The sequence below is a fragment of the Anguilla anguilla genome, chromosome 2, assembly GCF_013347855.1.
Source record: "Anguilla anguilla isolate fAngAng1 chromosome 2, fAngAng1.pri, whole genome shotgun sequence".
Classification (NCBI taxonomy): domain Eukaryota; kingdom Metazoa; phylum Chordata; class Actinopteri; order Anguilliformes; family Anguillidae; genus Anguilla; species Anguilla anguilla.
In genome coordinates, this window is record NC_049202.1 from 25,081,084 (window position 1) to 25,100,461 (window position 19,378).

General features: G+C 41.2%; 1 protein-coding gene across 1 annotated transcript; it reads right to left on the reverse strand.

The window, feature by feature from the left end:
- Positions 1 to 1,072: 1,072 nt before the first annotated feature.
- LOC118221668 lies at positions 1,073 to 19,286 on the reverse strand. The gene is made up of 12 exons (XM_035406935.1): positions 18,169 to 19,286; positions 16,417 to 16,564; positions 16,203 to 16,304; positions 15,860 to 16,115; positions 13,924 to 14,072; positions 11,528 to 11,629; positions 9,939 to 10,044; positions 9,641 to 9,750; positions 9,247 to 9,386; positions 8,144 to 8,382; positions 7,574 to 7,663; positions 1,073 to 3,229 (listed from the first exon to the last, which is right to left on the reverse strand). The coding sequence occupies exons 1-12, from the start codon at positions 18,240 to 18,242 to the stop codon at positions 2,541 to 2,543; spliced, it is 2,205 nt and encodes a 734-aa protein (XP_035262826.1). The 5' UTR covers positions 18,243 to 19,286; the 3' UTR covers positions 1,073 to 2,540.
- Between the last annotated feature and the right edge of the window lie 92 nt (positions 19,287 to 19,378).

The window sequence follows — 19,378 nt, forward strand, 5'->3', positions numbered from 1 at the left end:
AGCTGATTATGGAAGAAATAAATGGGAGTAATGGTTGAACAAAGCCTGAATGGGTGAAATGGTTGATCAAAGCCTTTCTGGTTCTAGGCGCTGTGCAGTAGCAGTAAAAAAAAGCCAACAGGATGCTGGGATATATACCCAAAAGTATTGAGTATAAATTCAAGGAAGTTATACTTATCTTATACAATACATTTGTTACTTAGAACACACTTGGAGTATTGTGTGCAGTTCTGGGGACCATACTACAAGAAAGATATAGAGGCTCTGGAAGAAGTTCAAAGAAGAGCAACAGAATTGATCCCTGGTATGAAAGATAAAAGATATGTGGAAAGACTTATGCTTAACCTCTTCAAGCTTAGTAAAAGGAGACTCAGGGGTGATTTGATTGAGGCTTTTAAATTCATAAAGGGGATCAACAAAGTGAACTACAAGAGATTCTTCAGTTTGAGTTCTGTTAGTAGAACAAGGGGACATAAATGGAAATTAACAAAATGTAGATTCTATACAGACATTAGGAAGATTTTTTCACACAGAGAGCTGTCAATGTGTGGAATAGCCTGCCAGGTCATGTAGTAGAGGCAGTAACTCTGGGGATTTTCAAGACTAGGCTTGATACAGTGGTAGATACTATCTAGCCTGTAGGTTATCAGAGCACTAATTTAGTTAGGAAAATGGCGAACGGCCTGTTTTCGTCATTATACTATGTTATGTTATGAGTATGCTGGATAATACGTTCTGGAGAAGAGTAGAGGGAATGCAGAGCAGGGCACAAGGGGGTTTGGTTGATATGTCGACAGCTGAGATGTGTCAGCATCTGTAAGGGAAGAGAACTTCAAAAGAGAATGTGAGAGGAGGACAGTGGGTTCACAGAATGAGATGGTTGGATAGGGGAGTGAGTGGAGGACAGGGACCTCTGAAAAGAGCTGTGGATGTCTACGATCTTCTTGCCAAAATGGCCCCACGGAGTCATCTGCAGAGAGGGTAGAGGGGGTGCAGGAGAAGTGAGAAGTGTTTGCTTGGGTTCACTATGGAGATTTGAATTTTGAAATGAAAGAAGGAGACTTTAACAGATAAAAAAGATACATGTACATTTTATTAGAGGAATATATAATTAAACAGACCACCATGATCTGGAGATGCAAATCTATCCAACTTTCATTTTCAGAAAATGCATAGACAGACACTGTATGCATTTGTGAACAAGCAAGTTTCTTGATTTAAACTTAAATTTTTTCTATAAAAGGCAACAGTAAATTTATGAATTAAATAAAATTTGCCCTATGCACACTACAGCTGAGATGTGATTTACTTATTCGCAACCAGATCTACATCGTACCCGCCAAAGTGACCTGGATGCTAAGGTTCTGCTTAGGTCAGTTCATACATTCTTTCTGGTTCAGCTAAAAGGCAGAGGCATAGGGGGATATTGCACACACCGAGTGGTTTTAATGATGATCTAGGCTTAATGGGTAAAACAACTTTGCAACCATTCACCACTTACTGTGTCATGATATTGTCAGCACTGTGTCATTATGCAACTGCACAACAGAACTACAGTTCTGTACTTCTGTATGGTAATAGATAGAATTTAAAATGAGTGCTATTTAGAAAATAAACTCCCTGTCACGTAACCCCCCTCTACATTTTAACTATGAACTATAAAACTCTGTTTTACTACAATGTACCTTCACCATTGAAATGCACAAATCTGCTTCCAGAAAAACCCCATAAAAATTCCAATTAAATTAATTTATTTGAGTAATTAGCTTTAAAAAAAAACTGTAATGGCTGCTCTGTTCTAACTAGTGACAACAGAAAATACTGCACAGAAGTGGTCTGTTTTGTCCCTTAACTCTACATTAGACTAAATGGAGGAAACAAAATAGTGACTATGGACATATATGTCTGAAATAAAGTTAAATTGAAAATTGACCATCCATAACCTAACATCACAGCTGTGTGTGCAGTCAGTGTTAGCCCCAGCATGTATATGTTTACCACAATTTGTAAAGTATCTTCATGTATAGAATAGATTTATTACAGTCTATTCAGATTATTGAATCACACTTGCTGTTGTAAGGACTCAACTAAGAATCAACTAAAAAGCAATACATGCAACAGACATTTATCAGCCAAACTTAAATAAATCTTGTCTGCTTCCTGATACAATGCTTCCTTCAAACGCAACTGAATGTTAATAATTGTCTTTTCCCAGATTTGGCGGTACATATCCCTGTACCATTAAGCACTACCCCCCTCCCCCCCAACAGTTAAAAGCAAAATTCTAACTTCATAGTCTGTTAAGATACAAAATGAAGTGCCCTTCTCTACACACCTGTGATTATATATTCACTACACACTTGTGTGAATGGTAAATCTTAGGGCTATGGAGTGTGTGTGTGTTTGCGAGTCCTACACAGTAGTCTCTGGCTAGGAGTATTTACACCTTGAAAGGCAGAAAAACGGAAAAGGGGTGCAGTGGGGACAGGTCAATGTCGCTGGCCGAGGTTAGTGAGGGTCGGAGCTCACCAACAGAAGGGTCATAGGTCACCCGCAGGAAGGAGGGTCGTAAAAAGACCCTTGAGAACGTTTCCCTTCGTCTGCGTCTCCCTAGCCGCAGGGTCTTCACCCTCCGATTTGACTGCCCTGCCTTTGCTGTATGTGGGGTGGATCAATCCAGCCAGCGCTGGCACGGGCAGCTTGTGCACTGCAGAGAACGCTACCTGAGGCAGGTTCCTGGGGGAGGTCCAGCTGCAGGAAGCGTGTTCGGGGGTGTCCGCCAAGGGGTGAGGAAAGTGACGAGTAGGGCTACCGCTCTGGGGGGAGGTGCCTACCTGGGGGGGGAGTGGGACCGGCTCCTCAGCGTCCCGCTCTACTGTGTAGGCAAACGGGGGTAGGGGCAACGTGACAGCGGCTGCACGGGGAGCAGGGCGAGGGTCCCTTCGCGCCATGCCGGGGATGGCATCCAGCGGCACCAGCGCAGGCTTGTCCCTCAGCCTCCCTTCCTCCTCTACCTTCCGTTCCCTGTCCTGAGCGGAGAGCGGTGTGTAAAAGGGTGCCGACTCCCCCTTGTGTTGGCCGGACTGTGCCTCGGCATCAAACGGCCGATCACACACATCTGTCCCCTGATTTATGGGGACCATACCCGGCGCCTGAGTCTTCTTGGCCGGAAGAGTGCCTGGCTGTTCATTTACATGCTCATCAGTCCCAGATGCGCTTGCAGAAACACCTGAAACATGAGTAATGTCAGTTTAAACATGGCGAATACATGAGCAACTCAAAAAAACAAGATGTCCTTAACAGAAACACACAAGGCTCCATCTTACATTCGACAAAATGGAACAGTAACATAAACGCAATGTTATTTGCTAGTTTTAGACCGTGGATCTGTCATTTTCCTGTCCAGCGTAGACTCTGTTGAAATAGCGTGGAAGTCATGGATGTCTCAGACATGAGGACACATTACAGGACTTCAGAAGGTGTGATGGTGAACTGTGTGCGCCGTTGCCAATTAATGAACCACGATACACTAAGAGCATGGGTGAGGAGAAATCAGCAGGCAGAAAAGCCGCTTCATCTATAGCCTGATAAGCAGACAGAATGGTTCATGTTACTGAAAAAATGAAAAATATGTTGTCCATCGAATATTGCATTTATTTGTAGATTTTAAATCACCTTAATGCATTGCAATGCTTTTTCAAATAAGGTCCCAGGGATTCACTGTACATTAGTTTTTTAAAAGAGAATCAAAAGACAAAATTAAGATTGTCTTATTAATAAACCTTTAAAAAAATACACTAAAAAATTTGCACCACATTACACAATTAATTCAGAATTCTAATAGATTCGCACACGAGTAGGTCTTTTTTTGTCAGAGGTAAATAGGCCTTTGCTGAATCTTCCATTATATTAGCAATCTGCCAAAGTGCAGGTGGCTTTAAAGGTAATGGAAGATGGTGGTCAAATTGGTTTATTGTATGCAACTCCCAAGACACACCTACTAATTAAGCCACTAAGTTCAGCCCCTTTGGACTTTGCACAGTACTTTGAGCTCATACTATCCCCCCTTTAAGCTAGTAAAAGTGGATCTGGCGGCACCATAAATGCACTTAGACCAGGGATCAGCAACTCACGGTCCTCGAGGGCCGAGAACTGCTAGTTTTCCACCCTCCCTTTACCTGGGAGTCAGGTGTGAAGACAGTCTGGCCAATCAGTGGCATTAATTACCCGGGAGAAAAGAAAACCAGGGCTGGATTTGGATTTGAGGGCCAGAGTTAATGATCCCTGCTTTAGACCATGCACTAAGATAATTCAAATGGAGTCCTCAAAATCAATAATCAAGGACCAATGCAATAAACAACAAAACTAGGGTGCACACACAAAATAGGTAATAGCTTATTGTCGTCGTCGTAATTTATCATTGAAGTTCAAAACAAAACAAAGCACAGCCTATTTAACTGCCTTAAACTTAACTCTAAAAAGACAGAAGTATTGCTGGTTGGCTCCAGGCGCAGTCTGACTAAGTCCCCATGTTTAGATGTGTATTTGACGGCCATTCTTTTAAACCATCAAAAACCATAAAAAATCTGGAAGTCATAATGGATCCTGAGCTTTGCCTGGATGCCCACATTAACTCTGTAGTCAAGACATCTTACTTCCACCTGCGCAATATTGTGAAATTGAGACCAATCCTGTCTAAGGAAGATTCCAAAATGCTGGTTCATGCCTTCATAATGTTGAGGCTTGATTATTGCAATGCTTTGTTAACTGGCCTACCAGAATCCACGTTACAGCGACTTCAATTAGTACAAAATGCAGCAGCCAGAGTACTTAACCACACACGCCGCTCAGAGCATATCACTCCTGTTCTTAAATCATTGCATTGGCTCCCTGTTAAATCCAGGGTTGAATTTGAAGTGTTGCTAACTATCTACAAAGCATTGCATGGCTTTGGACCTTCATATTTGCAGGATTTGATTGAACCTTATGTTCCCTGTCGTACCCTGCGTTCAGCTACTGCTGAACTTTTAGTGGTTCCTCGTTGCCGATTAAAAACAGTTGGGGGAAAAGCTTTTAAGCTGCGCTGCACCGTGCCTCAGGAATTCAATCCCAAGCCATATCAGAGGTACAGCTACAATTGGTTCTTTTAAATCCTATCTTAAGACTTACTTGTTCTCTTAGGTTTATTTATCTATTTTTATTTTTTTTGTAAAGTGCCCTGGGATGTACACATGAAGAGCACTATATAAGAGCTTATTGTATTGTATTGTATTGTATTGTATTAACACACCAGCACTAGAATTACATAGAATATGTTTATAGTTTTGCATAATCTTATTTTGAAAAGATGCTATTTAACCCAGATATTTAAATAAAGATGCCATTTAATCCTTGTTAGCTAAGAGAGCAATACCTACACACTAACAAAGTAGTCAAATGCAAATGTTAGCTAACATTAACTAGTGATCAATAATACAGCAATACACTATTAGTTCTATGGGTCACTCACAACAAGCTTCTTGCCAGCCAATGATTCAGACTGTCGATTAAACAAACAAAATAACACAACAAATTGACTGTTTAATATCTTTTAATAATGCTTAATAATATTTGAGCATTTGCAGTACAGAATCCTGTGGTTGTGTGGGTAATAAACACATTAAAAGCTGTAGGCACTAGCTCCATTAAGGCACCAATGTCCTAAAAGGTCCTCACCGGCAGTACATAGGGTACAGATAAGGTGACAGCTAGCAATTCAATGCTCTTCTTCACCTGTATCCTGTCTAGTTTACAGCGGACGTGTTAATTACACTGTGCTCTCCATTTGCTGTGCCAGCACTCCTTTGACAAGGGCTCTGCCAAATCATTGGGTGTTGCTCTGGTTTTTTCACAGATTACAATATATATACACTATAAGCTACTCAATGTTCTTGTGTGCATATACACAGGCTACACATGCGTGAAATAAAAAACTCAGTTCCCTGCCACACTTCAACACCATACAGGTGGAGTGAGGGAAAGATGCGCAGACGAAGAGATACGTATGTTCTGGGGTAGTGAGAAGTCAATATGTAAATGACTAAAGAGTTGAGTATTACAGGTGCAGCGAGGTGAGTATATAGCCGCGTTTCCACAGCAGGAACTATACCCCGGAACTAGGAACCTTTTGAGGAACTCGGTGCGTTTCCACCGCAGGAACTAGGGTCTAAATTTAGTTCTGGGGGCTTTGTTTTACCCCCCAAAACGTTCCTGCTCGGGGGGTAGTACTTTCCGAAAGTACAGGAACCTTTTGGGTGGAGCTTGCAGCGCTGAACATTTCTGATTGGTCGAGTACTCGTAGCATTTGGGTTGTATTTATTTTCCGCCATTACCCGCCATGTTTGAAAATATGCAGCGGCAAACCAATTTATTTTCATAATAACTTCAAATCAAACTTGTATGTTATGCGGCGCAGTAGCCTACTTTTGATTATAGCCTGTCAACGTCTTGAAATTATAACGTGTGCTCTTATGTTCTTTTCTTGCTTTAGTATTCGTTTTATAAAATGCTAAGCATTCGTGCTGGGACAGCATATTACGTAGGCTCCCAAAACATTCATTAATTCGGTTGCTGAATATTTTCTTCCAGATTTTCTTTGTTAGCCCATTGTAATTGACTCAAAACGTTTGATACAGTTATGTGAGGTATGCGGTAGTTCTGCATAATTAACATTGGTGATACAGTACAAGCAAACTGGAAATCACCTTCCGCACTTTTTATCCGGGTAAAATAACAGGTTAATTCTAGTAATCTTCCCTTTAGCTTTTTCAGACTGCCGTAATTTTACTCAATTTTACTGCCATTTTTCAATTCCACGAAAAGACCAGGAAGACTATGGACTCATTTATGGTGCGTGGTTCGCATCTGGAGGGCACACTTCGCTGCTCGGCTAGCAGTAACTTCGAAGGAAAGCAAACGGTGGCTGTACCAAATTTACATTTTCACGCAAGTCCGAGTTTTCGTTCTATTCTTGTCATTTTGCGATTAGCCTATATGGAATTGACGACGAGAAAGTAATAAAACAGCAAATTGTTTACAACGTGTGCATGTTTTCTGCTGTTAATGAATGTGTTTGAGAGGATATATGAAAATCAATAAATACAAAAGTAACCATATATAGTCATTGTTGGTAACCCGTTGTATATAAGTGGAATAAACCCCTCCGGGCTGTCCTGGTTATTAGAAAATAATGTAGGCTACTTCGGTGGTAGTATGGGGTTACAGAAGAAATCATATGACAGATGGACCGACGACAACGTCAGTGGGCTAATTTGCCTAATCTTCGCGGTACTTTAGACCCCGGTGGAAACGCAGACAACCATTGGCTGAAGGAACCTTTTAGTTCCTGGTAAAGTAGTTCCGGGTAATTTTGGTGGAAACGCGGCTTATGTAGGTACAGTGTATGGAATAAGTACAAGTGTGAAGAGCGGAGTATGCAGCGATGTAGACAGAGGAGTATGTACAGGTGTAAAGAGGGCAGCAAGTACTTGTTGAGGGAATGAGTAAGCGAATGCATGCTGGGGTGAATGCGTACCTGTCTCTCTGGCAGAGTTCTGTGGGTCCTCATAAGCGGAGCACAGGTGCAGGAACAGGGTCTTCAGGACTGAGGTAACGGGTTTAGGACCTAAAAGCGTACGTAAGCCCAAGTTAGCCCTATTCATCCACGTTTCCACAATGTGCTTTCCAAGTACTAATAAACATTATTGTGTTGAAAAAGTCAGTGTTGGAGAACATTCCTTTCCTTCCTTAGGGCCGACGTAGCTCAGGAGGTAAAAGTGGCTGTCTGGCAGTCAAAGGGTTGCCGGTTCGATCCCCCGCCCTGGGAGTGTCGAAGTGTCCCTGAGCAAGACACCTAACCTAATTGCTCCCAACAAGCTGACTGGCGCCTGGCATGGCAGCCTTTCGCCGTTGGCGTGTGAGTGTGATTGTGTGGGTGAATGAGAGCCAATTGTAAAGCGCTTTGGATACATAAATATAAAGATAAAAGCGCTATATAAATGCAGTCCATTACCATTTACCAAATGGTCAGAAGTAGGTCCATGACTAACTTCAATACAGTACGGCACTGTTATCAAGGAGAGGGTATTGACAGCTATGCTCTTACCTTCCTCCACAGGTGAAGAGAGCAGCTCATCCTGGACTGCCTCCAGATTCCTCTCCATCTTAAAGTGTGGGACTGCTGGAGAGTGTGTTTGCATTTGGGGCCTTCTCTCTAGGCCAGGAGACCTTGCAGGAATGGTCCTTTTTTCACTCTGTATGTTAAGACCTTCCCAAGACTGAGGCAGGGTTGAGCTTCCCTGGGGCTGGCATTCCGTGAGAGGGGTGCTGTTGTAGAAATTTGGCCTGCAACACAAACACACTGTCAATCAAAGTCTAGTGGGGTGTTGTGGCTGTTCTTGTTTGAGCATCATTTGAGTATTTTTATGTCTGCTTTTAATTTCCTTGTCTTTTATTACTCCTATTTATTCTATCATTATTTTAATCTATTCTAAATTTTGTTATTTTAGATGTAGATTAAAAAGTATCTATTTGTTTCAGATTTTCCATGTGTCTTTTATATATTTGAATGTTATTTCTATGTCGAGCACTTTGGGTTATTGTGTTGCTCCAGTGACACACGGTCAATCATTGGGGCCTGAGATGAGCTGAGATAAGCACAAAAGGGGGTGGGACATAGACAGTGAGGCAGGGTTCAAAGGGGAGGGTGTGGCTGTGACAGATGGACAGATGTAGTAGAGACAGGGAAAAAGTATGTAGATGTAGTAGAGACAGGGAAAAAGTATGTAGATGTAGTAGAGACAGGGAAAAAGGATGTAGACAAGTCCTTAGCTCCACCCAATGAAGGGTGCAAGGAAAGGACGCAAGGATGGAGGAATCGAGGAAGCACGTATTAGGCAAATGGAACGTCCTTGTTCAGGCAAGCATCAATTTGAAGCCATGCCAATAACAGATGTGGCAGTCCGGGAGAGGTGGATCCACAGGTCAATCATTAATATGCCATGAGTTCTGAAAATACTTCCGTTAAGGATGCACTCATGTTTCCTTGCTCAAGAATCATTTGGGAGCCTCCTAGCTCATCACTCCTAACTCCTTCAAGGAATATTTAACAGGGCGAATGTCCTTGAAGATGGCGGACGTTGACCAATTTCCGGGTTAATCGAGGACTGAGGAGACAAGTAATTGGAATGAGCCCAATATGAGCCTTACCTGACAGTGACCACATTGTCAGCCATGTCAATAGTGAGTTTGGCCACAGGGGGCAGAGGGGAGGGGGGGAGAGGGAAGGAGGAGTCGTCCTGTACCATCGGATCTGATTCTTCAGTCTTCACTGGCTCAGGGTTTAGAGACTGCTCCAGAAAAAACGCAAACGGTAAACAGATTAATAGAGCCTGCCACAGAAACAAGAAGCAGAACAGTCCCTCCATTAGGAAATGGGAAACAGAATAGAGTAAGCAGAGTAAACTCTAGAGAAAGAAAATAAAAACGTTGAAATAGAAGGGGAGGGTTATTTGGGCTTCAGAATGAACAGTTCAATTCTTCAAATTGTAAGCAATGCATAGAAAAGTTAAGAGACACATTTCAAATTAAAATCTAATTTCACCTGTTCCAGCAGCTCTCTAGTGAGGTCAGTGAGAGGCTCGTGAGAGAACCTGCACGCATCCCCTTGGTAACATGTTGTTCCTGTATGAAAGAACCTGCATGGGAATTCCTGTGATCATCGCCGTTAAGGCAAAAAGGCTCACAAAGGAACATATCCAAGTTAATTAGGCCTAAATAAAAAGATGTTCTACAGAATATACCTCACATTCCCATACTGAAATATGGATGCAGAGGCTGCTAGTTTACACTGTTTTTATGCAGAGCCACTCTCAATGTGGCACAAATTCAGAGAAGGATATCATGCATGTAGATGCAGGGATCCTTAGTACAGTAGCCCTGTACATAGAATTTGCACACCGCCATCATCTTTACGTTAGTGGCATGCTCAAAATTGCACTGGTCACCCTGTAAGAAAGAGGAAAAGCACAAAGCCAGGATAAAGCCAGGTCTGAAGCAGACCTGGGTCAAATACGTATTTGTTTTGAATTCAAATACTTTTCTACACTTTACTGATCTTGTCTGGTGTACTGGAACCAATGAAACACTCTTAAAAAGTGCAAACTCCGTCTTCTGGTCATATTGGCAGGCTCGAGATCAAGAGAGCACAGAAAAGTATTTGAATCCAGAACAAATATGTATTTGACCCAGGTCTGGTCTGAAACGGGTCAGATGGTCAAGCCATTGCCTATGGGTTTCACAGGCATCCACATGGGGTCTACACACAATTCCATAACGCACTGCACTGTGCGTGTTCCCACTCTCTGAACAAAAGCAGGCTTATGATTACTGACATGTAACTGGCCAACAGTATTATTAGTATGCTTTCAGACAATCAACCTCAATTATATCCCGGAAAATGTTTATGGCTTACTGAAATCTGTTTTTTCATTTCACACACCCACCCCCAAGATCCTGTGACCAGCCCTCCCCCTCAAGAGCACATCTGCAATGATGTTCCCCACATGACATCTACCATCAGTGGACATTCTGCTTCACTAAGGAGATTTCAGAAATGTTTTGAGCCTACTCTTGCACAGCTTTACAAAATTTATAGCATCCCCGTTTTGAAGCAACACTTCTTTTGCAACACCTGCAGCACCTTTTTTTCCCAAATTGAAGTTTGAAAAAGTCATTTCAAATCGAACCTTCTTGCCTGCTTCCTAACAGGACATGGGAAAGTTTGACCGATGAAGCCTGGCCTACAGTATTCAGTTTGTTATCGAGGAATTCTCTGACAATACACAAAGAATGCTGCCTCTTTTGCGATATGCCGTTATTTTTTTTTATTATGGAGGAACAATTCAGATGTTTGAAAGGGTTCAAAGAGAAAGATGCATATGCCGGTCAAAACACCAACGGCAGATTTACATTGTTTTTGGGTCACTGGAGACAGTATGCAATGAGAAATGGAAAAGTGTTGCAAATTCTAGTGTTTTACCAGCATTTGGTTGGCATGGCTGAAGTTCACCAAGTGCTTCAGTGGTCTAATATAATTAAAATTTTTAACAGTTAGCAAACATTCTTCATTCTTTGTTACTGTAGGAAAGTGATCCTATTAAGTTATTGGGCATTACAAATTATGGTAGCTACATAGGAGCCCACGAAATGTGGCTAGTTTGTACATCAATTACCAAAGCACTACCAAAAAATGTTCTAGCTTTGAATTGCCACTTGCATTCAGAATCCCACCTTCACAATAACGTGATTCATAAGTAGTAACTGATCATCTGTTTATTACCAAACTTAATATTGTTATAACAGTTTGGAAAGAGAAGTTACAGCGTAAAACTGCTTAAAACTGCTCTGACCAAACTGCTGCTTTCACCAGAGTTGCACAACATTACTCAAACCACTCCTCCATATGGATCCATTTCTCTCGTGTACTCACTCTGACGCACGTGCCTCTCAGGAAGTATTTACAAACGCGTCGTCCCTGGGCCTCCACTGTGTGTCGGTTGATATAATCTTCGGAAAGAAAGACTTTTTTTTCCTCCAGAAAAATAAGGGATGATGAGATCAGTGGATATTGACATCACCATAATAACATTAAAGTTTGAATAACCTGCCACAAGTTCCACATAGGAATTAAGGTTGTGGTGGGAATTAAGCCCATACAAAAATGATTAAAGGTTTAAGAAAGGCGATTAAAAAAAGAATTTAATATAATCAGGGGGCACAACTCCAATTCCAAAAGGGCCAGCGTGAATTTGAGTATACTTTTTTTGTTTTAACAAATTATTCTGGCTCAAGTCTTCCGAACATACCAATATTGTTTCAGCCCAGAGTAAAACTTTTCACCAGGGACAAACAGTGAGCACCATAATTCATTGGACAGTGACACATTTTTTGTTATTTTGGTTCTGTACTCTTAGCACTTTGAGTTTGAAAGGATACAATGACAATGATGTTGAAGTGCAGACTCAGGTTTAATTTGAGGATATTTTCATCCATATCGGATGAACCGTTTAGAAATGACAGCACCTTTTGTACATGGTCCCCCCATTTTAAGTTACTACAAGTATTTGTTGAATTGGCTTCACAGATGTGTTTCGTTAGGCAGGTGTATTCATTTGTGTCGTTAGTGAATGCAAAAGGGAGCTGCTAATGTCTAGTCTTGATTCTAGACTTTGCAATTGCCTTTGGAGATTGTGCTTGGGGTGTGACAACATGAGGAAGACGGCAGTGTCGATGCAAATTAAGCTGGCCGTCATAAGGCTCAGAAATGAAAATCAATCAGGAACACTGCAAAAACCCTGAGCATGCCCAAGTCAACAGTTTGGTTCATCATTAACAAGAAAAAAACAACTGGTGAACACAATTATGTCAAAAGACCCGGTAGACTGAGGAAGACCACTGTAGTGGATGAGCGGAGAATACTCTCTATGGTGAAGAAAACCCCCCTGACAACAGCCCAACACATCAAAAACACTCTCCTGGATGCATGTGTAGATGCGTCAAAGTCTACCATACGTAGAAGACTACACCAGCAGGACTACAGAGGGTACACTACAAGATGCAAACCACTGATAAGCCTGAAGAACAGAAAGGCGAGATTACAGTTTGCTAAAAAGCACCTAAAAGAGCCCCAGGAGTTCTGGAACAAAGTCTTGTGGACAGATGAGACAAATATTAAGATGTACCAGAGTTACGGAAAGAGGAAAGTGTGGAGAAAAAAAGGAAATGCCCATGATCCAAAGCATACCACCTCATCCGTGAAACATGGTGGAGGGGTGTTATGGCTTGGGCCTGTATGGCTGCCAGTGGAACAAGCTCACTTGCCTTCATCGATGATGTGACTGCAGACTGTCGAACAAAGAATTCTGAAGTCTACAGAAATATTTTATCTGCTCAGATAAAACCAAATGCCTCCAAACTCATTGGATGGCACTTTGTCATGCAACAAGACAATGACTCGAAACATACTGCCAGAGCAACGAAGGGGTTTTTGACGGGCAAAAAGTGGAAAATCCTCGACTGGCCGAGTCAATCACCGGATCTGAATCCAACTGAACATGCATTTCACATGCTGAAGAGGGGACTGAAGACAAAAAGTCCCCGAAACAAGCAGGAACTTAAGATGGCTGCAGTACAGGCCTGGCAGAGCATCACCAGGGAAGATACCCAGCGTCTGGTGATGTCTATGCATCGCAGACTTCGAGCAGTCATTGCATGCAAAGGATATGTGACCAAATATTAAAAATGATTACTTTATTCTACATTATGTTAAATGTCCAATATTCTTTGATGCCTGAAAGTGGAAGGGACCATGTACAAAAGTTTCTATAATTTCTAAACAGTTCATCCGATATGTATGAAAATACCCTCAAATTAAAGCTGACAGTCTGCACTTCATTGTATCCTTTCAAACTCAAAGTGCTAGAGTACAGAACCAAAATAACAAAAAATGTGTCACTGTCCAATGAATTATGGTGCTCACTGTATGTGCAGTCTGCTGCAGTGACCTATGGCACTACATACGCCATATCAGTTGTTGGAAAGGCATATGCAGGACTGCACAGTACCAAAACCTGGCCATTATCTGACTAAGTTCACTAGTTAGTCGTGTGGTACAGCTAACACTAGAAAGCATAGCTGGTGCAAGAGTAAATAATTCCTTTAAAAAGGAAAAAAATTTATGTAAACATCAGAAAAATATTTACCATTTAAATGTTTAAATTTTGAATGATTTCCACCCCTCATTAATAGTGTGGCAAAAACTGAGCTAAAAAAAAAGTGCAACTCAATGTTACAGTAACTATGCTCCATAAGAGCAGGGTAACTCACCTCTTTAGGCTTAGCTTCACCCATTCCCCCCTTTCGGCCACGCCCATTCCCACAGTTCCTGCCATATGGTTTGTTTTTCCAGAAGCCATGGCCTTGGCTCATGCCTCCCCCGTCTCTGCCCCTCTGACCCCTGCCTATCTGACCAGGACCTGCCCCCCCAAAAATAATGAATGAATGAATGAATGAATGAATGAATGAAAAATTAAAATTAAGATGTGTAACCTGTTAGATGGGCCACTTACTCCTACTTCTGGGCCACATACAATAACAGTAGTTGGAGTGGCATATGCAGGACTCAAAACCTGACCAATAATTACACCACCAGTTTTAATTTGCTCAACATTAACAAGGTTAATTGAGCTTTGTAAAGGCTGTTCAAAACTTCATCAAAAATAGTAATTTTTAACTGGACATAGGTCAATTGTTCAATCCGCAAAAAGTAAAAGCTGCCAAAGTGTTCATATCATCAGACAAAAAGATTCACAAAATAGTTTATGTAATGTTTCCTCGCTGAATAAAATTCCACATTTTACAGGAAAGGGCAGGCCATTACAGGAGTGTGTGCAGGTTATTATGAGTAGTCCAGGGGTCCCCAATCAAGGTGTAATCCACATTTCGGGAGGAAAACATGCTCTGAAACATTATAGTGGCTGGTCACTAGTGCTGTGTGAATAACTGACATTGTGGCATTTCGGTGTTTAAAGAATTCATCAACATCGGTTTGATTATTTTAACTGTCTTAATTTGATGTTTTTCCTCCAAGCTCAGTGTGCTAGTTTTTTAGGCTGTAGTTTGCAAAAGGCAGCTACTCAACACAGTTTGCACAGAAATAAGCATCATTACAATAACTACAATGACCATTAAGCACTGCATCTACAGACACGCAAGTTACGTGACAGTTCTGAAACACATAAAAGCCAGCAGGCTACCCAGACCACACAACACACATAACAGGAGGTGCAGCAAAGAGGTATGTACTGAATGACACCCAACAATACGTATATATTCCATAACAACATTTTCACAAACTGGTAGTTTACTCAGCAGAATGTCATATCTGCCTCAAAATTGGACTAATGGCTTTGTCAATGTTAGTTGCTAACGTGTCTCGTGGGGAACACTGAAAACAGTAGGCTGGTAACGTTTGATGCCGATAGCTGGCTGGCTGGCTGGCTGGCTGGCAGCCTGCCAAATAGAAAATATCTTTACTACAAACCAATAGTGTTTCACAAGGGAGATAAATTATAAAATCAACAAAATAAAAATCTGTTAAAATTTTAATATGCGTGCTCTAAACAGAACATGACACTTGATTATGCTTTTTAAAAATCTACTGAAATGGGAGCTATTTTACATTATCATTAAACTCTTTGGCTTGCATGCCTCCCTGGCCCCATTTCTGCCCAAAGATATTATCTGCTACACCTGCATAATGACTCTTGCCTCATGCTTCTCAACAGGAAAAAAAATCTAAGCTTAGCTTACCTTACCTACTGCAGCCCCATGAATGTTTTGTATATAGGCTACTTGTTCATCAAGCTAGTCAGCTCTTTTCAACAACACCAGCATTAATTTACCCCCAATTGTGCTGACATACTGAAATGTCAGCAAAAACTAGCAAGTTTATCCTTTAGTATAAAATTATTTGATGAAAACGCGAAAATGGGCTGTAGAAGTAGAATTTGGTAAATGATTTTCTGTGGTACAATTTTTTTTTTTTTTTTTTTTTTTGAGTTCTCCTGCCAGCTAACTCATATTATTATTATTATTATTATATAATTTTGTTATGATTCCTTGAATATAATCTGTATAAAATACTTCAAAAAGCCATGAAGCTTACATGTTCTCAGTTGGGGATTACTGAGACAGGTTATGGGTTGTTAGGGGAAAGGGTGCAAGTCATCTGTCACACTCATTCTTTCTTCTTCATCCTCACCTGGCATCTCTTGGTTTCTCTCACGGAACCTGGTTTTTCTTGGTTTCTCTTGTCCCCCGATGTCTATCTTCTTTTCCTTTTTCAGGGACAATCCCCTCATTTGCCGAGGGAAAGAGAAAGGGGGACTAGTTGGGGGTGCTGCCTCACTGACCCACTGGTCCTGGTCCTCTTCACAGGCAAAATCCGTTTTATTTTGATTACTGTGATTATTCCATTTCTTCTTGCGCTTTCGACGATTCACTGACGAATAATTATCCTGTGCAAAATGTGGAAAAAAATTTTCATTTCAGTTCAGAGAATCCACTTTGCACATTAAGGGAGAATTGGGCTCGGTAAATCTCACCTCAGTGTGTCCGTTGTAATTCCAGTACCACTCAACCTTTCCCCGAACCGTGGGCCTGTGCTCCTCGTCCAACTCGGCCTCATGGGAGGGAAGAGCGATGTGCTGGAGAGAGGAGTCCACACACACACACATCAGATTAAGCCTGACACCCATGCATTAGTATTATACTCTTGGAAGACAGTGTTCAGCAATACACCAATAGCACCACACCCACCCTCTGCCCGAATATCTTCTGCTGTCCATTCCTGGAGTGCACATCGATCCATCCATTTCCACCCCCCTTTTTCTTCTTCTTTCTCTTCTTCTTTGCAGCTGTATTCCTGTCTAAATTAATCTCTGCTTTTACTGCTCCAGCGGTCTCCCTTTAAGGAACAAGTGTGAACATGTTTATGTGGTCCAACACGTTTCCTGTAACAATCATGAACTTCAAACCCTTTTACACACTCATTTCCCATGCAAGTGTCAGCTCAGATATTCTGAGCCCTGAATTTGGGGATACATTGTTCACCAACCTCTAAATTTATTGTGTTTAACTGAACAGAAAATTAATTGCATCACATGACAGGAGGTCTGGAGAGGAGAGATATGCAGAGTACAATACATAATTATAAAGGCACATTTACCCATTTATATACATGCCTCGCTGATTTAAAAAGAAAAAGAAAAAGTAATGAAACCATCAAGGGGCGTAGAATCGTTAGAACTGCATTCTCTTTTTCAAAGAAACACACGAACAAATATGTTGGATAAAACCATTTAGCAAATGTTACCTACTCATATCACTTTCAGTACAAAGGTACCTCCAGTAATATTTTTACATTACACGGGACTGTGGCTTTCAAACTTCGTACTGGGGAACCCCAGCATATGCAGGTTTTTGTCAGTGCAAATGTCTGAAAGGTTGCTGAAAACATGTATTTGAGGTCAGAAATAGTGTAGGTTTGGCTGGGCAGCAGTGTAGTATAATGGGTAATGTTACAGGGTGCAGTGGTTTTTTTTTTTTTAATATTTGTTTATTGTTTATTATTTTTCCTAAAAATGATCTATTTGTTTTTCTCTTGAAGTTAATTAGCCTGACATGATTAAGGCTTTTACACAACAAAAACCTTCAATTTCAATAAGGGTGTATAGACTTTTATATACACTGTAACCCGTTTCTAAAGGACTTTTTTCGTACATTACAGAAAATAAAAGCATTGATCTGACTGATCAAACGACCTCAAGGGTGAATGTGGAATATTTTATCTTAACTATTTTTGAAATAATGTCAGAACCTTAAGAGTTGCTGTCCTTCGGTAGACGTTTAGTGCCTAATTAAGAGCAATTACTCATCACTATTTACTGTATTGTACAGCTAGCATTCAGTTAAAATCATGGGAGTAAACAAAGTTGGTCCCCAGGTTCGAGTCCGAAAACCCGACATAGACGGCAGCTTGAGAATCAGTGACACACAGCCAGAAAACCTTAAAACTAATATCGCATTCACACATGGTTTCAATGTAAACTCAAATCATCGTTAATTACGGGACTTTGAAATGGTTTTCACAATGTAACCCCCAGTAGCAGCGTGAAACAACAGAAACTAATGTGTGGGCTTGGCGTTGGGTAACATAACTTCCAGGTTTGCTTGAGACACAACACAGATCTTAGCTAGCCAACGACAATCAACATGAATAGAATGGTTAGCCAGCTAGCAATGGAAATTATCTGTCGGTAGTTTAAATTAGCTCACTTACTACAGCTAACGACGTAACGTTAATTTGTTGCGTGCATTCAAGTAGCTCACTAACTTGCATGCAAAGGCACGCTTTTCACCATAACAAGACATCAACCCATGAAACTAGCTAGTTACATATATTAACCTTAAAAATTGTCAGCTGAACGTCAGCTCTGGAAGAGTAAGAGCTCTGGAATACATTATCTAACTTTACAGTCAGCTAACGAATAGCTAGGCAATTGGCCTTACCTTTCGTTGCTTGCACAATCAGCCACGGGAAGACCCTTGTTTGGTGGACCTGAAAACAGGCTAGCGAAACTCATGGTGAAGTTGTTCAAAAAGAGACTGATAAAGAAATTAAGATTTCATTAGCCACACGTCGCAGCTAAGAATTCAACCTCGGGTATGCTCACCCAACATAAACCTGTACCTACGACTCATATTTACCATAGCCAGCTAGCAACGGCATACCTACTGATTAAAACACTGCATCTAGGTAGCGTTAGCTAGCCAGTTAGGGTACTTTAGTAATTATTATAATGTCCAGACGGTTGACTTGTCGTGTGATGTTTTGTTAGATGAGGGCAAAACAAAATGCCTCGATTGCAGCGATTTAATAGTGCTTTATAAAACACGTGTTCGCCCGCTGTAGCGTTAAGTTTAAGACTAGAGTTAAGCCACAGAATCTAACTATCCTGGTCCATGAGCTTAGCTCCGTGAAGCTGGAAATTGTTGCTGGCAACAATTGGAGACTTCCGGTTAGAGTATTTCAAACTAAAAGCTCGGTAAATGCAATGATTTCTTAAGTGCGATTTTGTCGTTCTTCTTCTTGTAACTAATACAGTTGGATATAATTGCACATTAAATACTCATATTTAAACCCATACGTTTAACATTATACAGTCATTTCTGTGAAATCGTGTTCCCAGCAATTGTTGCTGGTTTTAGTGTAGCCCGGACATGCATTACTATACACTCTCAGTTCAGTACTGGCTCATTGTTGACCAGATTACAAGATTAAAAATTGTTAGCAAATGAAAGGGGGGTTACATTTACTCTACAGACCCATATCTTCAAAATTATGCAATAATCTCTGAAATCACGTTCCCAGCACTTTTTGCTGGTGTTTTAGTGTAGCCCAGCCATGCATCTTCAAGACTCGCTCAGATTGTCTTCCTTGTTTAAACAAAAAAAGTTCCGGAAATTAATTAAAATGTATTATGCGTTCATCTTCGGCGGCAAATTGGCACCGAATGGTGCATTCGGTCGGTCCTCGCCAACTCGTAAAGTCGGTTATTTCCGATTTTACCACCAGGAAGTTGCACTCGAACGGCCGACCAAGTGGTAAATACCGGTAAATACCAGTGGCAAACTCGGGCAAGTTCCATGATACCCGAGTTTACCAGTTGTGACGTTGGTCACTGACCTCACATTGCTTTCAACACATGGTGGACAACTG